The 25595-nt window shown below is 36.4% G+C and overlaps 1 protein-coding gene across 1 annotated transcript in view; it reads left to right on the forward strand.

The window, feature by feature from the left end:
• LOC102809554 (4'-phosphopantetheine phosphatase-like) overlaps window positions 1-25595 on the forward strand; it is a 57264-nt gene that overhangs the window by 13335 nt on the left and 18334 nt on the right. The window contains exons 3-10 of the mRNA XM_085497806.1: window positions 14390-14573; window positions 16223-16315; window positions 17264-17435; window positions 18428-18615; window positions 19250-19331; window positions 20144-20250; window positions 20638-20793; window positions 22003-22115. Coding sequence (XP_085353932.1) covers window positions 14390-14573; window positions 16223-16315; window positions 17264-17435; window positions 18428-18615; window positions 19250-19331; window positions 20144-20250; window positions 20638-20793; window positions 22003-22115 — 1095 coding nt within the window. The remainder of the gene's footprint in view (window positions 1-14389; window positions 14574-16222; window positions 16316-17263; window positions 17436-18427; window positions 18616-19249; window positions 19332-20143; window positions 20251-20637; window positions 20794-22002; window positions 22116-25595) is intronic.

Genomic DNA, 25595 nt, shown 5'->3' on the forward strand with positions numbered 1-25595 from the left:
AAATGTCGCATTGTGAATGTCCACTCTACTAAAATGTCACATTGTGAATGTCTACTGCATTAAAATGTCACATTGTGAATGTCTACTGTACTAAAATGTCACATTGTGAATGTCTACTGTACTAAAATGTCCATTGTGAATGTCCACTGCAGTAAAATGTCACATTGTGAATGTCCACTGCATTAAAATGTCCCATTGTGAATGTCCACTGCACTAAAATGTCACATTGTAATGTCCACTGCACTAAAATGACACATTGTGAATGTCCACTGCACTAAAATGTCACATTGTAATGTCCACTGCACTAAAATGACACATTGTGAATGTCCACTGCACTAAAATGACACATTGTGAATGTCCACTGCACTAAAATGTCACATTGTGAATGTCCACTGCACTAAAATGTCACATTGTGAATGTCCACTGCTCTAAAATGTCACATTGTCAATGTCCACTGCACTAAACTGTCCCATTGTGAATGTCCACTGCACTAAAATGTCACATTGTGAATGTCCACTCTACTAAAATGTCACATTGTGAATATCCACTGTACTAAAATGTCACATTGTGAATATCCACTGTACTAAAATGTCACATTGTGAATGTCCAATGCACTAAAATGTCCCATTGTGAATGTCCACTGCACTAAAATGTCACATTGTGAATGTCCACTCTACTAAAATGTCACATTGTGAATATCCACTGCACTAAAATGTCACATTGTGAATGTCCACTCTACTAAAATGTCACATTGTGAATATCCACTGTACTAAAATGTCACATTGTGAATATCCACTGTACTAAAATGTTCCATTGTGAATGTCCACTGCACTAAAATGTCCCATTGTGAATGTCCACTCTACTAAAATGTCACATTGTGAATATCCACTGTACTAAAATGTCACATTGTGAATGTCCACTCCACTAAAATGTCACATTGTGAATATCCACTGCACTAAAATGTCACATTGTGAATATCCACTGTACTAAAATGTCACATTGTGAATATCCACTGTACTAAAATGTCACATTGTGAATGTCCACTCTACTAAAATGTCACATTGTGAATATCCACTGTACTAAAATGTCACATTGTGAATATCCACTGTACTAAAATGTCACATTGTGAATGTCCACTGCACTAAAATGTCCCATTGTGAATGTCCACTGCACTAAAATGTCACATTGTGAATGTCCACTCTACTAAAATGTCACATTGTGAATATCCACTGTACTAAAATGTCACATTGTGAATATCCACTGTACTAAAATGTCACATTGTGAATGTCCACTGCACTAAAATGTCCCATTGTGAATGTCTACTGCACTAAAATGTCACATTGTGAATGTCCACTCTACTAAAATGTCACATTGTGAATATCCACTGTACTAAAATGTCACATTGTGAATATCCACTGTACTAAAATGTCACATTGTGAATGTTCACTGCACTAAAATGTCCCATTGTGAATGTCCACTGCACTAAAATGTCCCATTGTGAATGTCTACTGCATTAAAATGACACATTGTGAATGTCCACTGCTCTAAAATGTCACATTGTGAATGTCCACTCTACTAAAATGTCACATTGTGAATATCCACTGTACTAAAATGTCACATTGTGAACGTCCACTATACTAAAATGTCACATTGTGAATATCCACTGTACTAAAATGTCTCATTGTGAATATCCACTGTACTAAAATGTCTCATTGTGAATATCCACTGTACTAAAATGTCCCATTGTGAATGTCCACTGTACTAAAATGTCACATTGTGAATGTCCACTGTACTAAAATGTCACATTGTGAATATCCACTGTACTAAAATGTCACATTGTGAATATCCACTGTACTAAAATGTCACATTGTGAATATCCACACTACTAAAATGTCACATTGTGAATGTCCACTGTACTAAAATGTCACATTGTGAATATCCACTGTACTAAAATGTCACATTGTGAATATCCACTGTACTAAAATGTCACATTGTGAATGTCCACTCTACTAAAATGTCACATTGTGAATATCCACTGTACTAAAATGTCACATTGTGAATATCCACTGTACTAAAATGTCACATTGTGAATATCCACTGTACTAAAATGTCACATTGTGAATATCCACTGTACTAAAATGTCACATTGTGAATATCCACTCTACTAAAATGTCACATTGTGAATGTTCACTCTACTAAAATGTCACATTGTGAATGTCCACTCTACTAAAATGTCACATTGTGAATGTCCACTGTACTAAAATGTCACATTGTGAATGTCCACTCTACTAAAATGTCACATTGTGAATATCCACTCTACTAAAATGTCACATTGTGAATATCCACTGTACTAAAATGTCACATTGTGAATATCCACTGTACTAAAATGTCACATTGTGAATGTCCACTGCACTAAAATGTCCCATTGTGAATGTCCACTGCACTAAAATGTCACATTGTGAATATCCACTGTACTAAAATGTCACATTGTGAATATCCACTCCACTAAAATGTCACATTGTGAATGTCCACTCCACTAAAATGTCACATTGTGAATATCCACTGCACTAAAATGTCACATTGTGAATATCCACTGTACTAAAATGTCACATTGTGAATATCCACTGTACTAAAATGTCACATTGTGAATATCCACTGTACTAAAATGTCACATTGTGAATATCCACTGTACTAAAATGTCACATTGTGAATATCCACTGTACTAAAATGTCACATTGTGAATATCCACTGTACTAAAATGTCACATTGTGAATATCCACTGCACTAAAATGTCCCATTGTGAATGTCCACTGCACTAAAATGTCACATTGTGAATATCCACTGTACTAAAATGTCACATTGTGAATATCCACTGTACTAAAATGTCACATTGTGAATATCCACTGCACTAAAATGTCACATTGTGAATATCCACTCTACTAAAATGTCACATTGTGAATATCCACTCTACTAAAATGTCACATTGTGAATGTCCACTGTACTAAAATGTCACATTGTGAATATCCACTGTACTAAAATGTCACATTGTGAATATCCACTGTACTAAAATGTCACATTGTGAATATCCACTGTACTAAAATGTCACATTGTGAATATCCACTGTACTAAAATGTCACATTGTGAATATCCACTGTACTAAAATGTCACATTGTGAATGTCCACTCTACTAAAATGTCACATTGTGAATGTCCACTCTACTAAAATGTCACATTGTGAATATCCACTCTACTAAAATGTCACATTGTGAATATCCACTGTACTAAAATGTCACATTGTGAATATCCACTGTACTAAAATGTCACATTGTGAATGTCTACTGCACTAAAATGTCACATTGTGAATGTCCACTGCATTAAATGTCGCATTGTGAATGTCTACTGCACTAAAATGTCACATTGTGAATGTCCACTGCACTAAAATGTCACATTGTGAATGTCCACTGAACTAAAATGTCACATTGTGAATGTCCACTCTACTAAAATGTCACATTGTGAATGTCCACTCTACTAAAATGTCACATTGTGAATGTCTACTGCACTAAAATGTCACATTGTGAATGTCCACTGCATTAAATGTCACATTGTGAATGTCTACTGCTCTAAAATGTCACATTGTGAATATTCACTGCATTAAATGTCACATTGTGAATGTCTACTGAACTAAAATGTCACTCTGTAAATGTCTACTGCACTAAAATGTCACTCTGTAAATGCCTACTGCACTAAAATGTCACATTGTAAATGCCTACTGCACTAAAATGTCACATTGTGAATGTCCACTGAACTAAAATGTCACATTGTGAATATCCACTGTACTAAAATGTCACATTGTGAATATCCACTGTACTAAAATGTCACATTGTGAATATCCACTGTACTAAAATGTCACATTGTGAATATCCACTGTACTAAAATGTCACATTGTGAATGTCCACTCTACTAAAATGTCACATTGTGAATGTCCACTCTACTAAAATGTCACATTGTGAATATCCACTCTACTAAAATGTCACATTGTGAATATCCACTGTACTAAAATGTCACATTGTGAATATCCACTGTACTAAAATGTCACATTGTGAATGTCTACTGCACTAAAATGTCACATTGTGAATGTCCACTGCATTAAATGTCGCATTGTGAATGTCTACTGCACTAAAATGTCACATTGTGAATGTCCACTGCACTAAAATGTCACATTGTGAATGTCCACTGAACTAAAATGTCACATTGTGAATATCCACTCTACTAAAATGTCACATTGTGAATGTCCACTCTACTAAAATGTCACATTGTGAATGTCTACTGCACTAAAATGTCACATTGTGAATGTCCACTGCATTAAATGTCACATTGTGAATGTCTACTGCTCTAAAATGTCACATTGTGAATATTCACTGCATTAAATGTCACATTGTGAATGTCTACTGAACTAAAATGTCACTCTGTAAATGTCTACTGCACTAAAATGTCACTCTGTAAATGCCTACTGCACTAAAATGTCACATTGTAAATGCCTACTGCACTAAAATGTCACATTGTAATGTCTACTGCACTAAAATGTCGCTCTGTATATGTCTACTGCACTAAAATGTCACTCTGTAAATGTCTCCTGCACTGAAGTGTCACATTGTGAATGTCTACTGCACTGAAGTGTCACATTGTGAATGTCTACTGCACTAAAATGTCACATTGTGAATGTCCACTGCACTAAAATGTCACATTGTGAATGTCCACTGCACTAAAATGTCACATTGTAATGTCCACTGCACTAAAATGACACATTGTGAATGTCCACTGAACTAAAATGTCACATTGTAATGTCCACTGCACTAAAATGACACATTGTGAATGTCCACTGCACTAAAATGACACATTGTGAATGTCCACTGCACTAAAATGTCACATTGTGAATGTCCACTGCACTAAAATGTCACATTGTGAATGTCCACTCTACTAAAATGTCACATTGTGAATATCCACTCTACTAAAATGTCACATTGTGAATGTCCACTGCACTAAAATGTCACATTGTGAATATCCACTGTACTAAAATGTCACATTGTGAATATCCACTGTACTAAAATGTCACATTGTGAATATCCACTGTACTAAAATGTCACATTGTGAATATCCACTGTACTAAAATGTCACATTGTGAATGTCCACTCTACTAAAATGTCACATTGTGAATATCCACTGTACTAAAATGTCACATTGTGAATATCCACTGTACTAAAATGTCACATTGTGAATGTCCACTCTACTAAAATGTCACATTGTGAATATCCACTGTACTAAAATGTCACATTGTGAATATCCACTGTACTAAAATGTCACATTGTGAATGTCTACTGCACTAAAATGTCACATTGTGAATATCCACTGTACTAAAATGTCACATTGTGAATATCCACTCTACTAAAATGTCACATTGTGAATATCCACTCTACTAAAATGTCACATTGTGAATATCCACTCTACTAAAATGTCACATTGTGAATATCCACTCTACTGAAATGTCACATTGTGAATATCCACTGTACTAAAATGTCACATTGTGAATATCCACTCTACTAAAATGTCACATTGTGAATGTCCACTCTACTAAAATGTCACATTGTGAATATCCACTGTACTAAAATGTCACATTGTGAATATCCACTGTACTAAAATGTCACATTGTGAATATCCACTGTACTAAAATGTCACATTGTGAATATCCACTGTACTAAAATGTCACATTGTGAATATCCACTGTACTAAAATGTCACATTGTGAATGTCCACTCTACTAAAATGTCACATTGTGAATGTCCACTGTACTAAAATGTCACATTGTGAATATCCACTGTACTAAAATGTCACATTGTGAATATCCACTGTACTAAAATGTCACATTGTGAATATCCACTGTACTAAAATGTCACATTGTGAATGTCTACTGCACTAAAATGTCACATTGTGAATGTCCACTGCATTAAATGTCGCATTGTGAATGTCTACTGCACTAAAATGTCACATTGCGAATGTCCACTGCACTAAAATCTCACATTGTGATTGTCCACTGCACTAAAATGTCACATTGTGAATGTCCACTGCACTAAAATGTCACATTGTAATGTCCACTGCACTAAAATGACACATTGTGAATGTCCACTGCACTAAAATGACACATTGTGAATGTCCACTGCACTAAAATGTCACATTGTGAATGTCCACTGCACTAAAATGTCACATTGTGAATGTCCACTGCTCTAAAATGTCACATTGTCAATGTCCACTGCACTAAACTGTCCCATTGTGAATGTCTACTGCATTAAAATGACACATTGTGAATTTCCACTGCTCTAAAATGTCACATTGTGAATGTCCACTGCACTAAAATGTCACATTGTGAATGTCCACTCTACTAAAATGTCACATTGTGAATATCCACTGTAATAAAATGTCACATTGTGAATGTCCACTCTACTAAAATGTCACATTGTGAATATCCACTGTACTAAAATGTCACATTGTGGATATCCACTGTACTAAAATGTCACATTGTGAATATCCACTGTACTAAAATGTCACATTGTGAATGTCCACTCTACTAAAATGTCACATTGTGAATGTCCACTCTACTAAAATGTCACATTGTGAATATCCACTGTACTAAAATGTCACATTGTGAATATCCACTGTACTAAAATGTCACATTGTGAATATCCACTGTACTAAAATGTCACATTGTGAATGTCTACTGCACTAAAATGTCACATTGTGAATATCCACTGTACTAAAATGTCACATTGTGAATATCCACTCTACTAAAATGTCACATTGTGAATATCCACTCTACTAAAATGTCACATTGTGAATATCCACTCTACTAAAATGTCACATTGTGAATATCCACTCTACTGAAATGTCACATTGTGAATATCCACTGTACTAAAATGTCACATTGTGAATATCCACTCTACTAAAATGTCACATTGTGAATGTCCACTCTACTAAAATGTCACATTGTGAATATCCACTGTACTAAAATGTCACATTGTGAATATCCACTATACTAAAATGTCACATTGTGAATATCCACTGTACTAAAATGTCACATTGTGAATATCCACTGTACTAAAATGTCACATTGTGAATATCCACTGTACTAAAATGTCACATTGTGAATGTCCACTCTACTAAAATGTCACATTGTGAATGTCCACTGTACTAAAATGTCACATTGTGAATATCCACTGTACTAAAATGTCACATTGTGAATATCCACTGTACTAAAATGTCACATTGTGAATATCCACTGTACTAAAATGTCACATTGTGAATGTCTACTGCACTAAAATGTCACATTGTGAATGTCCACTGCATTAAATGTCGCATTGTGAATGTCTACTGCACTAAAATGTCACATTGCGAATGTCCACTGCACTAAAATGTCACATTGTGATTGTCCACTGCACTAAAATGTCACATTGTGAATGTCCACTGAACTAAAATGTCACATTGTGAATGTCCACTCTACTAAAATGTCACATTGTGAATGTCCACTCTACTAAAATGTCACATTGTGAATGTCTACTGCACTAAAATGTCACATTGTGAATGTCCACTGCATTAAATGTCACATTGTGAATGTCTACTGCTCTAAAATGTCACATTGTGAATATTCACTGCATTAAATGTCACATTGTGAATGTCTACTGAACTAAAATGTCACTCTGTAAATGTCTACTGCACTAAAATGTCACTCTGTAAATGCCTACTGCACTAAAATGTCACATTGTAAATGCCTACTGCACTAAAATGTCACATTGTAATGTCTACTGCACTAAAATGTCACTCTGTATATGTCTACTGCACTAAAATGTCACTCTGTAAATGTCTCCTGCACTAAAATGTCACATTGTGAATGTCCACTGCATTAAAATGTCCCATTGTGAATGTCCACTGCACTAAAATGTCACATTGTAATGTCCACTGCACTAAAATGACACATTGTGAATGTCCACTGCACTAAAATGTCACATTGTAATGTCCACTGCACTAAAATGACACATTGTGAATGTCCACTGCACTAAAATGTCACATTGTGAATGTCCACTGCACTAAAATGTCACATTGTGAATGTCCACTGCTCTAAAATGTCCCATTGTCAATGTCCACTGCACTAAAATGTCACATTGTGAATATCCACTGTACTAAAATGTCACATTGTGAATATCCACTGTACTAAAATGTCACATTGTGAATATCCACTGTACTAAAATGTCACATTGTGAATATCCACTGCACTAAAATGTCACATTGTGAATATCCACTGTACTAAAATGTCACATTGTGAATGTCCACTCTACTAAAATGTCACATTGTGAATATCCACTGTACTAAAATGTCACATTGTGAATATCCACTGCACTAAAATGTCACATTGTGAATATCCACTGTACTAAAATGTCACATTGTGAATATCCACTGTACTAAAATGTCACATTGTGAATGTCCACTCTACTAAAATGTCACATTGTGAATGTCCACTGAACTAAAATGTCACATTGTGAATGTCTACTGCACTAAAATGTCACATTGTGAATGTCCACTCTACTAAAATGTCACATTGTGAATGTCTACTGCACTAAAATGTCACATTGTAATGTCCACTGCACTAAAATGACACATTGTGAATGTCCACTGCACTAAAATGACACATTGTGAATGTCCACTGCACTAAAATGTCACATTGTGAATGTCCACTGCACTAAAATGTCACATTGTGAATGTCCACTCTACTAAAATGTCACATTGTGAATATCCACTCTACTAAAATGTCACATTGTGAATGTCCACTGCACTAAAATGTCACATTGTGAATGTCCACTGCACTAAAATGTCACATTGTGAATATCCACTGTACTAAAATGTCACATTGTGAATATCCACTGTACTAAAATGTCACATTGTGAATATCCACTGTACTAAAATGTCACATTGTGAATATCCACTGTACTAAAATGTCACATTGTGAATGTCCACTCTACTAAAATGTCACATTGTGAATATCCACTGTACTAAAATGTCACATTGTGAATATCCACTGTACTAAAATGTCACATTGTGAATGTCCACTCTACTAAAATGTCACATTGTGAATGTCTACTGCACTAAAATGTCACATTGTGAATGTCCACTGCATTAAATGTCACATTGTGAATGTCTACTGCTCTAAAATGTCACATTGTGAATATTCACTGCATTAAATGTCACATTGTGAATGTCTACTGAACTAAAATGTCACTCTGTAAATGTCTACTGCACTAAAATGTCACTCTGTAAATGCCTACTGCACTAAAATGTCACATTGTAAATGCCTACTGCACTAAAATGTCACATTGTAATGTCTACTGCACTAAAATGTCACTCTGTATATGTCTACTGCACTAAAATGTCACTCTGTAAATGTCTCCTGCACTAAAATGTCACATTGTGAATGTCCACTGCATTAAAATGTCCCATTGTGAATGTCCACTGCACTAAAATGTCACATTGTAATGTCCACTGCACTAAAATGACACATTGTGAATGTCCACTGCACTAAAATGTCACATTGTAATGTCCACTGCACTAAAATGACACATTGTGAATGTCCACTGCACTAAAATGTCACATTGTGAATGTCCACTGCACTAAAATGTCACATTGTGAATGTCCACTGCTCTAAAATGTCCCATTGTCAATGTCCACTGCACTAAAATGTCACATTGTGAATATCCACTGTACTAAAATGTCACATTGTGAATATCCACTGTACTAAAATGTCACATTGTGAATATCCACTGTACTAAAATGTCACATTGTGAATATCCACTGCACTAAAATGTCACATTGTGAATATCCACTGTACTAAAATGTCACATTGTGAATGTCCACTCTACTAAAATGTCACATTGTGAATATCCACTGTACTAAAATGTCACATTGTGAATATCCACTGCACTAAAATGTCACATTGTGAATATCCACTGTACTAAAATGTCACATTGTGAATATCCACTGTACTAAAATGTCACATTGTGAATGTCCACTCTACTAAAATGTCACATTGTGAATGTCCACTGAACTAAAATGTCACATTGTGAATGTCTACTGCACTAAAATGTCACATTGTGAATGTCCACTCTACTAAAATGTCACATTGTGAATGTCTACTGCACTAGAATGTCACATTGTGAATGTCCACTGCATTAAATGTCGCATTGTGAATGTCTACTGCACTAAAATGTCACATTGTGAATGTCCACTCTACTAAAATGTCACATTGTGAATGTCTACTGCACTAGAATGTCACATTGTGAATGTCCACTGCATTAAATGTCACATTGTGAATGTCTACTGCTCTAAAATGTCACATTGTGAATATTCACTGCATTAAATGTCACATTGTAAATGTCTACTGAACTAAAATGTCACTCTGTAAATGTCTACTGCACTAAAATGTCACTCTGTAAATGCCTACTGCACTAAAATGTCACATTGTAAATGCCTACTGCACTAAAATGTCACATTGTAATGTCTACTGCACTAAAATGTCACTCTGTAAATGCCTACTGCACTAAAATGTCACATTGTAAATGCCTACTGCACTAAAATGTCACGTTGTAATGTCCACTCTACTAAAATGTCACATTTGTAATGTCTACTGGACTAAAATGTCACTCTGTATATGTCTACTGCACTAAAATGTCACTCTGTAAATGTCTCCTGCACTGAAGTGTCACATTGTGAATGTCCACTGCACTAAAATGTCACATTGTGAATGTCCACTGCACTAAAATGTCACATTGTGAATGTCCACTGCTCTAAAATGTCCCATTGTCAATGTCCACTGCACTAAAATGTCACATTGTGAATATCCACTGTACTAAAATGTCACATTGTGAATATCCACTGTACTAAAATGTCACATTGTGAATATCCACTGTACTAAATGTCACATTGTGAATATCCACTGCACTAAAATGTCATATTGTGAATATCCATCGCACTAAAATGTCACATTGTGAATGTCCACTGCACTAAAATGTCACATTGTGATTGTCCACTGCACTAAAATGTCACATTGTGAATGTCCACTGAACTAAAATGTCACATTGTGAATGTCCACTGCACCTAAAATGTCACATTGTGAATGTCCACTCTACTAAAATGTCACATTGTGAATGTCCACTGAACTAAAATGTCACATTGTGAATGTCTACTGCACTAAAATGTCACATTGTGAATGTCCACTCTACTAAAATGTCACATTGTGAATGTCTACTGCACTAGAATGTCACATTGTGAATGTCCACTGCATTAAATGTCGCATTGTGAATGTCTACTGCACTAAAATGTCACATTGTGAATGTCCACTCTACTAAAATGTCACATTGTGAATGTCTACTGCACTAGAATGTCACATTGTGAATGTCCACTGCATTAAATGTCACATTGTGAATGTCTACTGCTCTAAAATGTCACATTGTGAATATTCACTGCATTAAATGTCACATTGTAAATGTCTACTGAACTAAAATGTCACTCTGTAAATGTCTACTGCACTAAAATGTCACTCTGTAAATGCCTACTGCACTAAAATGTCACATTGTAAATGCCTACTGCACTAAAATGTCACATTGTAATGTCTACTGCACTAAAATGTCACATTGTGAATGTCCACTGCACTAAAATGTCACATTGTGAATGTCCACTGCATTAAAATGTCCCATTGTGAATGTCCACTGCACTAAAATGTCACATTGTAATGTCCACTGCACTAAAATGACACATTGTGAATGTCCACTGCACTAAAATGTCACATTGTAATGTCCACTGCACTAAAATGACACATTGTGAATGTCCACTGCACTAAAATGTCACATTGTGAATGTCCACTGCACTAAAATGTCACATTGTGAATGTCCACTGCTCTAAAATGTCCCATTGTCAATGTCCACTGCACTAAAATGTCACATTGTGAATATCCACTGTACTAAAATGTCACATTGTGAATATCCACTGTACTAAAATGTCACATTGTGAATATCCACTGTACTAAATGTCACATTGTGAATATCCACTGCACTAAAATGTCATATTGTGAATATCCATCGCACTAAAATGTCACATTGTGAATGTCCACTGCACTAAAATGTCACATTGTGATTGTCCACTGCACTAAAATGTCACATTGTGAATGTCCACTGAACTAAAATGTCACATTGTGAATGTCCACTGCACCTAAAATGTCACATTGTGAATGTCCACTCTACTAAAATGTCACATTGTGAATGTCCACTGAACTAAAATGTCACATTGTGAATGTCTACTGCACTAAAATGTCACATTGTGAATGTCCACTCTACTAAAATGTCACATTGTGAATGTCTACTGCACTAGAATGTCACATTGTGAATGTCCACTGCATTAAATGTCGCATTGTGAATGTCTACTGCACTAAAATGTCACATTGTGAATGTCCACTCTACTAAAATGTCACATTGTGAATGTCTACTGCACTAGAATGTCACATTGTGAATGTCCACTGCATTAAATGTCACATTGTGAATGTCTACTGCTCTAAAATGTCACATTGTGAATATTCACTGCATTAAATGTCACATTGTAAATGTCTACTGAACTAAAATGTCACTCTGTAAATGTCTACTGCACTAAAATGTCACTCTGTAAATGCCTACTGCACTAAAATGTCACATTGTAAATGCCTACTGCACTAAAATGTCACATTGTAATGTCTACTGCACTAAAATGTCACTCTGTAAATGCCTACTGCACTAAAATGTCACATTGTCAATGCCTACTGTACTAAAATGTCACATTGTAATGTCCACTCTACTAAAATGTCACATTTGTAATGTCTACTGGACTAAAATGTCACTCTGTATATGTCTACTGCACTAAAATGTCACTCTGTAAATGTCTCCTGCACTGAAGTGTCACATTGTGAATGTCTACTGCACTGAAGTGTCACATTGTGAATGTCTACTGCACTAAAATGTCACATTGTAATGTCCACTCTACTAAAATGTCACATTGTAAATGTCTACTACACAAAAATGTCATATTGTGAATGTCTACTGCACTAAAATGTCACATTGTGATTGTCCACTGCACTAAAATGTCACATTGTGAATGTCCACTGAACTAAAATGTCACATTGTGAATGTCCACTGCACCTAAAATGTCACATTGTGAATGTCCACTCTACTAAAATGTCACATTGTGAATGTCCACTGAACTAAAATGTCACATTGTGAATGTCTACTGCACTAAAATGTCACATTGTGAATGTCCACTCTACTAAAATGTCACATTGTGAATGTCTACTGCACTAGAATGTCACATTGTGAATGTCCACTGCATTAAATGTCGCATTGTGAATGTCTACTGCACTAAAATGTCACATTGTGAATGTCCGCTCTACTAAAATGTCACATTGTGAATGTCTACTGCACTAGAATGTCACATTGTGAATGTCCACTGCATTAAATGTCACATTGTGAATGTCTACTGCTCTAAAATGTCACATTGTGAATATTCACTGCATTAAATGTCACATTGTAAATGTCTACTGAACTAAAATGTCACTCTGTAAATGTCTACTGCACTAAAATGTCACTCTGTAAATGCCTACTGCACTAAAATGTCACATTGTAAATGCCTACTGCACTAAAATGTCACATTGTAATGTCTACTGCACTAAAATGTCACTCTGTAAATGCCTACTGCACTAAAATGTCACATTGTAAATGCCTACTGTACTAAAATGTCACATTGTAATGTCCACTCTACTAAAATGTCACATTTGTAATGTCTACTGGACTAAAATGTCACTCTGTATATGTCTACTGCACTAAAATGTCACTCTGTAAATGTCTCCTGCACTGAAGTGTCACATTGTGAATGTCTACTGCACTGAAGTGTCACATTGTGAATGTCTACTGCACTAAAATGTCACATTGTAATGTCCACTCTACTAAAATGTCACATTGTGAATGTCTACTGTACTAAAATGTCATATTGTAATGTCCACTCTACTAAAATGTCACATTGTAAATGTCTACTACACAAAAATGTCATATTGTGAATGTCTACTGCACTAAAATGTCACATTGTGAATGTCTCCTGCACTAAAATGACACATTGTGAATGTCTACTGCACAAAAATGTCACATTGTGAATGTCTACTGCACAAAAATGTCACATTGTGAATGTCCACTCTACTATATTTTTTAAAATGACACATTGTGAATAAAGGAGACTATAATTGTTACATGTGGCAGTAATTAATTTTTTATCTCATGATTATAGAATTGAAAAGGAAGATGAGATGGCGTGTTTAATTAAAGGATGTAATTTTCTTCTCAAAAATATTCCTGATGAAGCATTTGCTTTTGTTCGCCATGGCAACCCTGAATATCAGTTTCAAACATCAGAACCAAACATTTTTCCGTATCTTCTTCTTAATGTGGGATCAGGAGTTAGTATAGTTAAGGTATGTTATTCTGATATACCATTCTCTGTGTATGATGTCTTATGGATTGTGTGATGGTTAGGAATTAATTAACTCCAGTATAAGTAATTATATTTATTTATTATTTTATTTCCACTTCTCTAAAGAAATATACCCCACTAACCTGGGGGAACAGGTTACAATGCATATATAAAAAAAAAAAAACGAAAGTTACAGGCGTGACTTTAATCACCTCAATAAAATAAAGTATTATATATATATATATACACATATATATATATACATATATATATATATACATATACACACACACACACACACACATATACATATATATACACATACACACACATATACAACTCATCTATTGGAGAACTCACACTAACAAATTATATCTAATCTGAAAAGCTGTGTATACAAATCTTGCAAGAATTTGGATGATTTCATGGTTATCCTGAGAAAAAATATATGTAAGTTTACTGATAGGCGAAAGGAACTCGAATTGTGGTTCAATGCTGGACAAACTACCAGAAAATGAGTTTCATCTTCAACAGCATCTATACATATTTGGCAGGTTCTATTTTTCACTGGAGTTCCATAATATCTACCGGTCTCAATGTGTAACTTATGATTAGAGCATCTGAGTTTAGTTAAAGCTTGTCTGTACAGGGGAACACGAACGATATCCAAATAATTCTCATAAAAAATATTTGTTTTAAATTGGCGAAACGTTCGTAACTTATTTCTACTGTTTGGGGATCTACGAACATCGTCAAATAAAGCATCTTTCCAACTTTTGAAATAACAATCTCTCTCTCTCTTTCCAATTAACAACGTTATTTCATCGGTAATTTGGGAGATAAACCTATTCTCCCAAATAGTATGCATATTGTGTTTAATTAATAATTTCTTAATAGCTAAAGCAAAACATGGCTTTCCTATCTGTGCCAATTTTTCAGACTCTCTATAGGCTTTGTAAACGAGTCGATTAGATGACATTTTCAGAATACGTTTCCAAAATTTAATACGGATTATATTTCTGCCAATACTAAGTGGATATCGTCCGAGTTCACCCATAACTGCATTGTTGGTTGTATTTTGCCTCACACCTAATATATATTTACACCACTTTAACTGAACATCTTCAATTGGTTTACAATTGAGCCGAAGTCAAAATCCAGTGTGTATCGATAATGATTATATTATGAATGAATGCATCAACAAAACTGTGTAAATATATTGATGGCTCCAAAAATAAACATTATCTTCATCAGCGTGAGCAGAATGGTTATTGTCAGCAAATGAAAAGTGCCAGTCTAAAATATGTATTGGGAATGGAAGACAGTAGTTCCTAGTCTATGGCCATAGACTTCTATTTTATGTAGATTGTTTTTAACTATTCTGTAAAACTGGAAATTTTCAATCAAAAGTCTACAGATTTGTAGAATTTTAGCTGGTCAAATCAAATGGTGTGCCTGTCTAAAATGACAAGTAGACATGTGGCTGGCAACAAAATCAAATTTATTAACTTGTGGTGTAATTGTTATTCATACACTCGTTCAATAAATATCCTGTGTTCAAAATTTACTCATAAACTGTTTTTTGTTTGAGACTGAACTGTGTTATATATTCATTTTTATAAATGTTCTAGTACATATTTATTATTATAGGTTGAAAGTGAGGATAAGTATGAAAGGATTGGTGGCACAGCAATGGGCGGTGGTACTTTCTTAGGACTAGGATCATTACTAACAAATGCTAAGGTACATTATTATAAAAATGATTAATTGTTATATGTAGTTACAGCCAAAACAAGGTCAGCTTATATTTAATACATTGACGAAAAACACCACAAGAAAAATGTAAATCAGGCTTGTAACTCAACTCGAACGCAATATTCATCACTGTAAAAGTGGATAAATTCGAACCAGCCAGCTCATGACCGGAGATGTCCGGTCGTCTTCGTTGATAACTCGCCAATTCACCATAATCGTGGTGGTAAACTGTTTAGCTGATTTTTCAAAAGATGGATATTAAATTCATATTCATTCCAACTTATTTGAATATTCTTTCGGAAATGTGAGACATTGTTCAAAAAATCCTGTACAGGGATATGTCTGATGTCAACTAATAATACGCAATTATCCAGGCAGTACTAGAAATTATTGCTGATACTAATCATGTTTTGTATTGGGAAGTTGGATACTTGAACGTGTAGTTCCCGGGCGTGTAGTAGACGAGCATAATCGTACTGTCACATGTTTTTTGTCTTAGCCTTTTCTTTTCGTCTTAACCGTCGCAGTCCGTTTCATTGAATGTTTAGTTTGATGATTAATAAACATATATTCAGTGTGAGACTGTTGCTTTCAAGTTGTGTTAATACAAAGATAATACTTGTCCCTTCCATTGCCAACGTATTCAATATACGAAAATAGCATGTGTGTGCGTTTGTGTGAGTGAAAGATGCAGGTAAGATTTCTCGTCGCAACGCGTTCTATTTATTTCCAACGCGCGTGGTCGGTGCCTTTGATTGCGTTTATTTTGTTCTTTCATTTGCGAAATCTATCGCTGGCACCCTTTATTTTGTCATGTCTCACAACTGAATGTCCAAGTTGACTTTGTTTTGGCTGTAATAATTGAAATTAGTTTCAAATTACAAGTTATTATATAATAGTTATAGTTACTTTCAATAACTTTTACTTTATTTCTAGGAATTTGATGATTTATTGAATTTGGCCGTAAAAGGTGATCATCGAAATGTTGATATGTTAGTTAAAGACATTTATGGTGGTGCCTATAGTGCCTTGGGATTGCCAGGTGATCTGCTGGCCAGTAGCTTTGGTAAAACTGTCAGGAATTCAAAACAGGCAACAGGTGAAGCAGGTTAGTATAGTTACCTTGTGTCAGTTTAAGTCACGAATGGGTCTTGTGTGTATTCATTTGCACAGATTTTCTGACATTATCTAATGACTTTCAGTCAAGTTTCAATTTTCTATATCTGAGCATGGGTGCAGTTAATTATGGAAAATCATTTTTATTGTACATAATGGGATAATATTTTCTTTCATTTTGGAAACTATCTGAACTTGCAATTTACAGTATCCAAACTAAATTTTGGTAATTCTATTGAGGTTTGGAAAAATTTATTATTGATATGGACTCATACTTTCCATTTTGCTTTCGTTTGTACATAGGAAGTATATGAATTAATTTGGGATCCAGCCATGCGGATTCCTTCCTTTCATCAATGTGTCCATTCGGAGCTATTTGCAAGTAAATTTTCTTTACCATTTGATCAAATATACCAAACTGGTAATCATTTTGGTTCCCAAATTTGCAATCATTTCTCAGAGATGAATGGGACAATTACTTTTATAGGTGTTTGTTTGTCGTTAGCCTCCTGCATCATCATCAACTTTTCCATTAAACAACTAAAAAGCTACTAACTCTGTTGCTTTTAAGCTTTTCACATACAGTGTGTATATATTCAATAAATATTTTTGTAATTTTTGATTAAAAATGTTATTATCAAATTCTTTTTGAAAGCCACTACTCATATTGCTTTGATATCTAGTGTATATGTATCTTGGGTAGACCTCTATTTGATTTGAATATTCAGTGATGATATCAAAATTTAATGAAAATGTTGTTATGTTTAGTGAAAATGCTTTTTGACTTCTTCTTGATGACTGCTATTACTGGCCACTAAATGTATATAATGACCGCTACTGGCCACTGATTGCTACATGATAGTGACCTCTAAGTTATAAAATGGATATCATAACCATTGTATGCACAATGATGCAAAAATAGATGTTAACATACTGACCGTTATTGTGTACATTAATGAAGTCTTTGTTTCCAATACTTGTCAGCTCATATTTATGCAGAAGAAGATATTGCAAAAAGTTTACTGCATATGATAAGTAATGACATTGGCCAAATAGCTTGTCTTTATGCTAATTTACATGGTCTTAAGAAATGTTACTTTGGTGGCTATTTTATACGAGGTCAACCAGTTACAATGAGCACTATTACATTTGCCATGAACTACTGGTCAAAGGTGAGATCATTTATTAATATATTAATATTTGTATTTATATGATCATATCACAGATTTTGTTTTAACAAATATTTACTGTAATTAATAATTTATAATCATGGTTAGATGAAAAATATGTTGGCCTTCTGTCAACCACAACATACCTGCTTTTTTCAACCCTTTGTTCAGTTGTGGGGGTGGGGGACACCTAAAATTAATCCTTTATTATTGTGACAGAATGGGAACGTTAAGTCTTGGTGTTTGGTTTCCATTATAGATACCAGATTGCTAGATATGCAAATTTCAGGTGGTAGTGTGGCAGGTTTACCAAAATATTGTAGCGTATCAAGATAGACACTAATGAATTTGATAGGTAATGAATCTCAACAAACACTGGAGTAAGCAGATCACACACAAACTAAAAATGTCCCAAAAGATTTTACTAGAGAAAGAGAAAACTAGTCAGACTTGAAAACAGAACATTTAGTGTATATAAAGTCGTGGAATGGAGAATTCTGATTTGTGCTAATTTTGTTTGAAAAAGATGTTTTAATGCCCTTAACATTATGTACTCAGCATCTAGAGTTTTGCTATGACTTTTATTTACAATTAATCTAAAATTCAAATGTAAGCAATATGTCCTTTCATCTTCCAGGGTGAAGTTCAAGGTTTATTTCTTCGACATGAAGGTTATTTAGGTGCTATCGGGGCTTTCCTCAAAGGTGCTGAAGAAGACGGTCAGTAATTATGACAATAATAAATCTTTTTTGTATGTTAGTTAACTAAACCTGAGTTCAGCCTGACATAAACATCACATTATATCAATATAATACCACTACATAAACCTAGCAGGAACTGTTTTGACATGCTAGTTATACTGTAAAACACTTTTCTTTTTGCAAGTCACCAAAACTGCAGATTTTTTCATTGGGAAAGTATTGCTGTCAAAGTACACATTGTATCATATTATTTAATGGTTTATTGTAAATAAACTTTTATCACGATGGTGCATAACAGTGGTTTGAAATATTACTGATATTTAACACTGAATATGCTGATATGCCCTCTAAACGTCATCAGTCTGTGTATGCTCAACAGTTTGCAGAGAAAGCCAAATCGTGCAACGATATTATTTTTATTGCTGTGAAAATGAGAATTTCAGACTGGATAACAACAATTAATTGGATGACAATAACTCATACATAATGATGACTGGAAGTTTATTTTGAAAAAAATATATCATTGGCGACTAAAACTGCAAATGCAACTGCAAATGGATTAATACTATATTCCATGATGCGACTTGTATCAATCTGCTTAATGAACAAGTGATATCATGTAATAACCTCATAACTGAAACACATTTTTTTCCACAGTATACAAATGCATGATAATTGTTACATGCAATCAAAGCTGATTGTATGACATTTGAAATATAGAAATGTATATATACTACTAGTAAAGAATAAGGGTGTGGTTGGTTATTTTGTTTGACAAGACGTAATGACTTAGTCACTGCCAGCTAATTGTACGTATGTATTTTTATTAGACACTGTTAAATATCAGTGGGGTGAGAATTATGCTGGCAGTTCTGGTCTTACATGTAGCAGTCCTCCTCCCTATGGGAAATTTGCTACAAGAGGAAGAAGTGGGACAGTAAGTATTACTCTCAGATGGCTGTTTGCAGTGTAATGACATATTACAAAGAAAGATTTTGTAAAGTAATTAATTTATGTTGGTGTCTGTTTTAAATATATAATTGATAAATAAATGATGTAATTGTAAAAGTTTGAATCAGTATTTGTGCATGCTAACTTGAAGCACATCATGTGTGCTGGAAAATGTGTTACATCAGAGTATAGAATGTACCTGCATGCACTGATTGCCCAGTGCAATGTTCAACACCAATCTTCTCTGATAGTGACATAATACTGCTACATGGACTGTACAGTATTTCAGCAGTGCATCAAAGATGGAACTCAGCATTAACTGCATGTAGGTTTGAATAAATTTCCTCAGTTTTAGTATTTTTTTTCATTTCAGTTTGACATGTTAGAACTGGACAGACTAGATCATCCATTAGTACATTTGCCAAAGTTGAGAGATCCAGGTCATTATCATGCTGATACTGTAGATTTGACCAAAGATACAGAAGCAAGAATTTACTGGTTAGACTGTTTTGAAGAGGCCATTGACCGTGTATGTATGAAAATCAATTAGAATTATGAACTTTAACAGTAACAAGCATCACTAAATATATAGCTACTACCATAAATAAAGTGTATGTCACATGCCTGTGCCAATATGCTTAGTTTAAATAGGGAGAGGTACACATCTGTCTGTCTGTCTGTCTGTCTGTCTGTCTGTCTGTCTGTCTGTCTGTCTGTCTGTCTGTCTGTCTGTCTGTCTGTCTGTCTGTCTGTCTGTTTGTCTGTCTGTTGGGTGACTGTTGGCTATTTTGTTTAAAAAAAACTCATACCTGTACAAATTATTTTTTTGATGATAAGGTTTAAGGTGGCTGACTGGCATCCATTTAATGTTTAAAATGCATTAAAATCAAGCATTTTTGATGGATGTTTTTTTTTTGCAATGAATGCTGTTCTAGAGCCATATCTCTGACATGCCTTGACGATCATATTCTAACTTCAAACAAAAGCTTCAACTTCATGTACATTTTACATCATCTCAACCATATACACTTGTATTTTTCAATGACTAGGTTCAAGATGGTCAAATGGCGGCCATTTTAATGTTAAAATTGATCAAAATCAGTTTCTATCATATTTCCAGATCTTTGTCATGCATGGACAGAATTTGTTCAAAGTTGGTACATTCATTGAACAAATAGGAACCTTGATTGCTTTTAACAAATGTTCTTCCGAAGCCACATCTCTGACATACCTTGACCAATCACATTCACATTCATTCTAAGCACATGCAATTGTTTGACAACCAATTCAAGATGAGTGATTTTTCTATTGAACAACAGGGACTTATGTTACGACATGACTTATGTTTTTAATTGCTAGTTCATCTTTTTGGTTTCTTCTGTCTTTTTGCATGTCTGTTTTCATCCGTCTGATGTTATTTAAATTTGGTAAAAAAAAAAAACATAATAATAATATTTTCAATAAATCTTAGTTTCTGAGATTGGGCTGGGTATTTTCATTTTCACTGGGATTTTATCATTAGCAATGACTTAATTGCTACTCACCTTGTTGATAATGTTGTAATGGTCAGAACAAGTCTGAGTACTAGACTGCAAAATAGCCTGGGTGTCAGAACCATGTATTTACACAAAAGTTAAAGAACCTAAAACAATTTTTATCTTGATTCTTTTGTATACATTTTATTTTCAAAAAGTAAACCTGATTATTTTGACTAATCTGTGTATGTTGGTGTTCGCAGGTTGCTAAATGTGCTGTTAAAAGTCAACCAAATTCTGAAGATTCCCAAGAAAGAGCTCAACAGTTTATAATTAAATACAGAAAAAGACTTCAGGAATTACGTGAGCAGCCATTGTAAGTATGCTACTCAGCAACAAGCATCCATCTGATTTCAGTGAATCTTATGCATAAATTTTCCGTGAAAATCCATGATTAGTCATGATTAGTTTTTGTGGCAATATGTGCATAATAATGATCTGTTTTGCATAAATTTGTCTATTTTCGGATTTTTCACAAATATCTGGTGTACTGCCAATCAGATTTCAATTAAAGTTGGTACTATATAAACATATGTGACAAGGAGGGTATAATGGATAGCTGCTACACTCTTCACCATCACCATTAAATATTGACTTACAATCAGATCAATGAAAATGTTGGCAGGATGCTAAACTGATTTTGTACATGTACAGATTTTTTGGGGTAATCTATGGATGTGATTAGTTTAGAATTGAAATCATGCATATTAATAACCCAATTTACTAGTACATAAATTTACCACAAAAAATTGTTACTATATGAATGTAAGCACTTTAGGATAATCTACGAACATGATTAATTTAGGGTTGAAATCAATGCATATTAATACCTATATACATTATGCCTCTCCAAAATCGGATCGTTATTAGTCCACCGTGGGCTTGTCTGAATGGAGAATCTTACAATTCACTATCTTCAATTACCCACCATAGACTCCGGTCAGTCAAAATGACTATTTTGAACTGTAGGCATTAATCAGCGATTCTGCCAATGACAGGGAGATAGAATCTAGCCCCATGACCCCAAGATTCTTTTCCCTTACGTAATGAACCACATGACCGAGCCCATATGGCGGCGCCATTACAGCTGGATATCCACTCTGCTTTTTCTCTGCATTGAGTGGAGATGAAGTCAAGCGAGCTCTACCTGGATCGCTTGCTTTTTCCTGTCCAGGTTTCTAGCTTGGGTTGTTGCCGCTGGTGTGGCATCCGACATTGTAGCTGGTAGGATAAGTTTCCCTTGTCATTTTTACCCTCGTGTCGTTTTTCCCTTTGTGTGTAGCATTTTTCACAACAAAGAAATAAAACCTGAGCGTCGTAGCTTAACACTAGTCGATTGCGTTACGTCACCTTTTACTACTGTATTTCGCTTCCCTCATGCATGTCGTCCTTATTTTATGCTTGATCTACGTATTTAGAAATGAATAGATGTAATGACAGCACCAGGGCTTGCTGCCGTTTTTGGTCTCCTCGTTGTGCAGTGGTTATATTCAGAATTTACCAGCATAGAACCCGCATCCGAAATGCTTTTTTGCCGTATTTTTTCTGAGCCCTCAAAATCACTGAGACTGACTGCGTCGCTTGTATTTTCACAGCAAGGTCGCGCATCCAGTAAGAAAATCGGTTAAAGTGAGTTGCGTGTTTGGCATAAGTGGAAAGTCCTCGGCTACCGATACTTCGTGTACCAAGACGTCGAGTAGAAGCCCGATGGTGGAGGTACCAATATTTTTTCTCGGTCTCCCCCCGCTGATCGTATGGCATCCTCACAGTCTGTGTTTTCAGGCGGTGGTTTACCTGATTTTACCGGCTACAGCGAGGCTGTGCCCCTGGAGGTCTTTCCTCCTATGGGGCCCATTGCGGGTCTCTTTGTGGATCCTTCCTTGCACGTAGTCGGGTTGCATCCGAGATGAGGGCTTTGGTCGAAGGGCTGTCGGGGCAAGTTTCGTCCCTGGCAGGCCGGGTAGATCAGACGCAGTCAGAGCGAGCTGTCTCCACTGCGGCCCTTTGGTGGGCAAGCAGGAAGAAACACAAAAGCATCATTTTCATTCAAACACGTTACTTCCAGGGAACCCCCTTTTCCCAGCTGCGGCTCTCCCTATGATTTGGGTGAGGCAGAGGGTCAGGCTCGGGCACTGAATACCAACGAGGATGCTGGCAGCCTAGCCTCCAATCTCGGGGCAGGGCTTTCGGGGCAGGGCTTTCGGGGCAGGGCACATGTTGCACCCCCCTTACTTTCAGCCAGCCAGGGTTCGTTGCTTGTCGTTGCTTGGTAATAGTACAACGGTAACGAATTTACCCTTGTGTCCAGTCTCCACTGTGGGTTTTGACTCCCACAGGGGTCCCCAGAGGGAACCGACCCTGTCATGAGATGCACAGTCGAACACGCTCTTTTTCACATATTCAAAATGGAAAGGAGACAGCCAATACCTCTGGTGGTCCCTCAGAGTCTTCCATTCGTAACGACTCAGTGAGCCACGCCTTTGGGGTGATACGGAGTATCATCTCTCCTAGTGATACGATGTAATTACCCCTACCCGGGCATCGGAATCCAAAGCAGCCCTGTCGACATGTCTCTATCTGCCCGTCCGAGTGCGGAGTGGAGCGCAGGCCTGCAAACGGTGTTGATGGGCGGACGTTGGTCAGCCACGGAGGAGGTAACGCTTAAGGCCCCCGGGTGGGGTAAAATCTTATGCAACACTTTCCACTGGACCAAATGCTACCTGGTCGGTGTAGTTTCGGGATCAGACCCCAAAGTGTGGGATGAGACCAAAACACCCCCAACCGGATCCCAAGGCTCCTTCCCCAGACACCGGTACCAAGAATTTCCGGGTAAAGGGGGACAGCCACGTTCCATGGAAGTTCTCGGCAGCTCAATCTGAGACGATCCATTATGCCCTGAGGGCAGAGTTGCTTTAGCGCATTATTGTGCGCGCCCAGGGGGTACGTCCCCCACCTCAGTGACGCAGACTGGACATCTTCCACCCTCTTTGTTTGGGGAATGGCGAGTACAGTCTCAGAGCTTCGGAGTGCAATGAACCAGAGGGTTCGGATCAAATTCGCTAGCCAGTTGGTCCTGCCAAGGGTAAGCGGAGGTCACCCCAAGCACAGAAAACACAACGCCCTAGGGCGTCATCCGCTAGCCAGAGTCAGCTAGGAGGCAAGTGCTCATACCCTTCCACGAGAGGGAAGAGTAGCGGTGCACTGCAGGGAGGAAAGGGCCAGGTGGTGGCTCCTCACCTTTCTTGGGCGGACGTCCAATGTGGCAGTTGGGGAAGCGTGTTTGACGCTTACCTCTGCAACCGGGGGATCAGGCATATGTTCCAGTGGCCAGGTCACAACTTAGTGACTATTTCAGGCCTTGGGGAAACTCACCTTTTGGGAGAAGAGAGGACCCACACCTCGCAACTGCCAAACCCATGGCCACATATCCCTGTTGTATACAGATTGCGCTAGTGTAGTCCGGTTTGGAGACAGTGGGTGACCGATCCCTGGATCTTTCCAGGTGGTGACATTCTGTTACGAGTGTCTCCCCTTTTGGGCACTGCCAGGGGACTCCTGCAAGGCGGAAGCAATCAGGCAGGAAGTAGCAGTTTGCTGGAAAAGGGAGCCATACACAGGGTAGATCAGCCGGCATTGAGTCCAGGCTACTACCCAAATGTGTTCGTAGTACCAAATCTACAGGTGGCGGGCGTCCAGTCTTGGACCTAGGCAGACTGAAACAGTACGCGCTCCTTGATCGGTTCCGCACGGAGACGCCATTCAGGGTTCTTCTCTCCATCCACTGTTTCGACTGGCT

This window comes from Saccoglossus kowalevskii, chromosome 1, assembly GCF_978046115.1.
Source record: "Saccoglossus kowalevskii chromosome 1, keSacKowa6.1, whole genome shotgun sequence".
NCBI lineage: Eukaryota > Metazoa > Hemichordata > Enteropneusta > Harrimaniidae > Saccoglossus > Saccoglossus kowalevskii.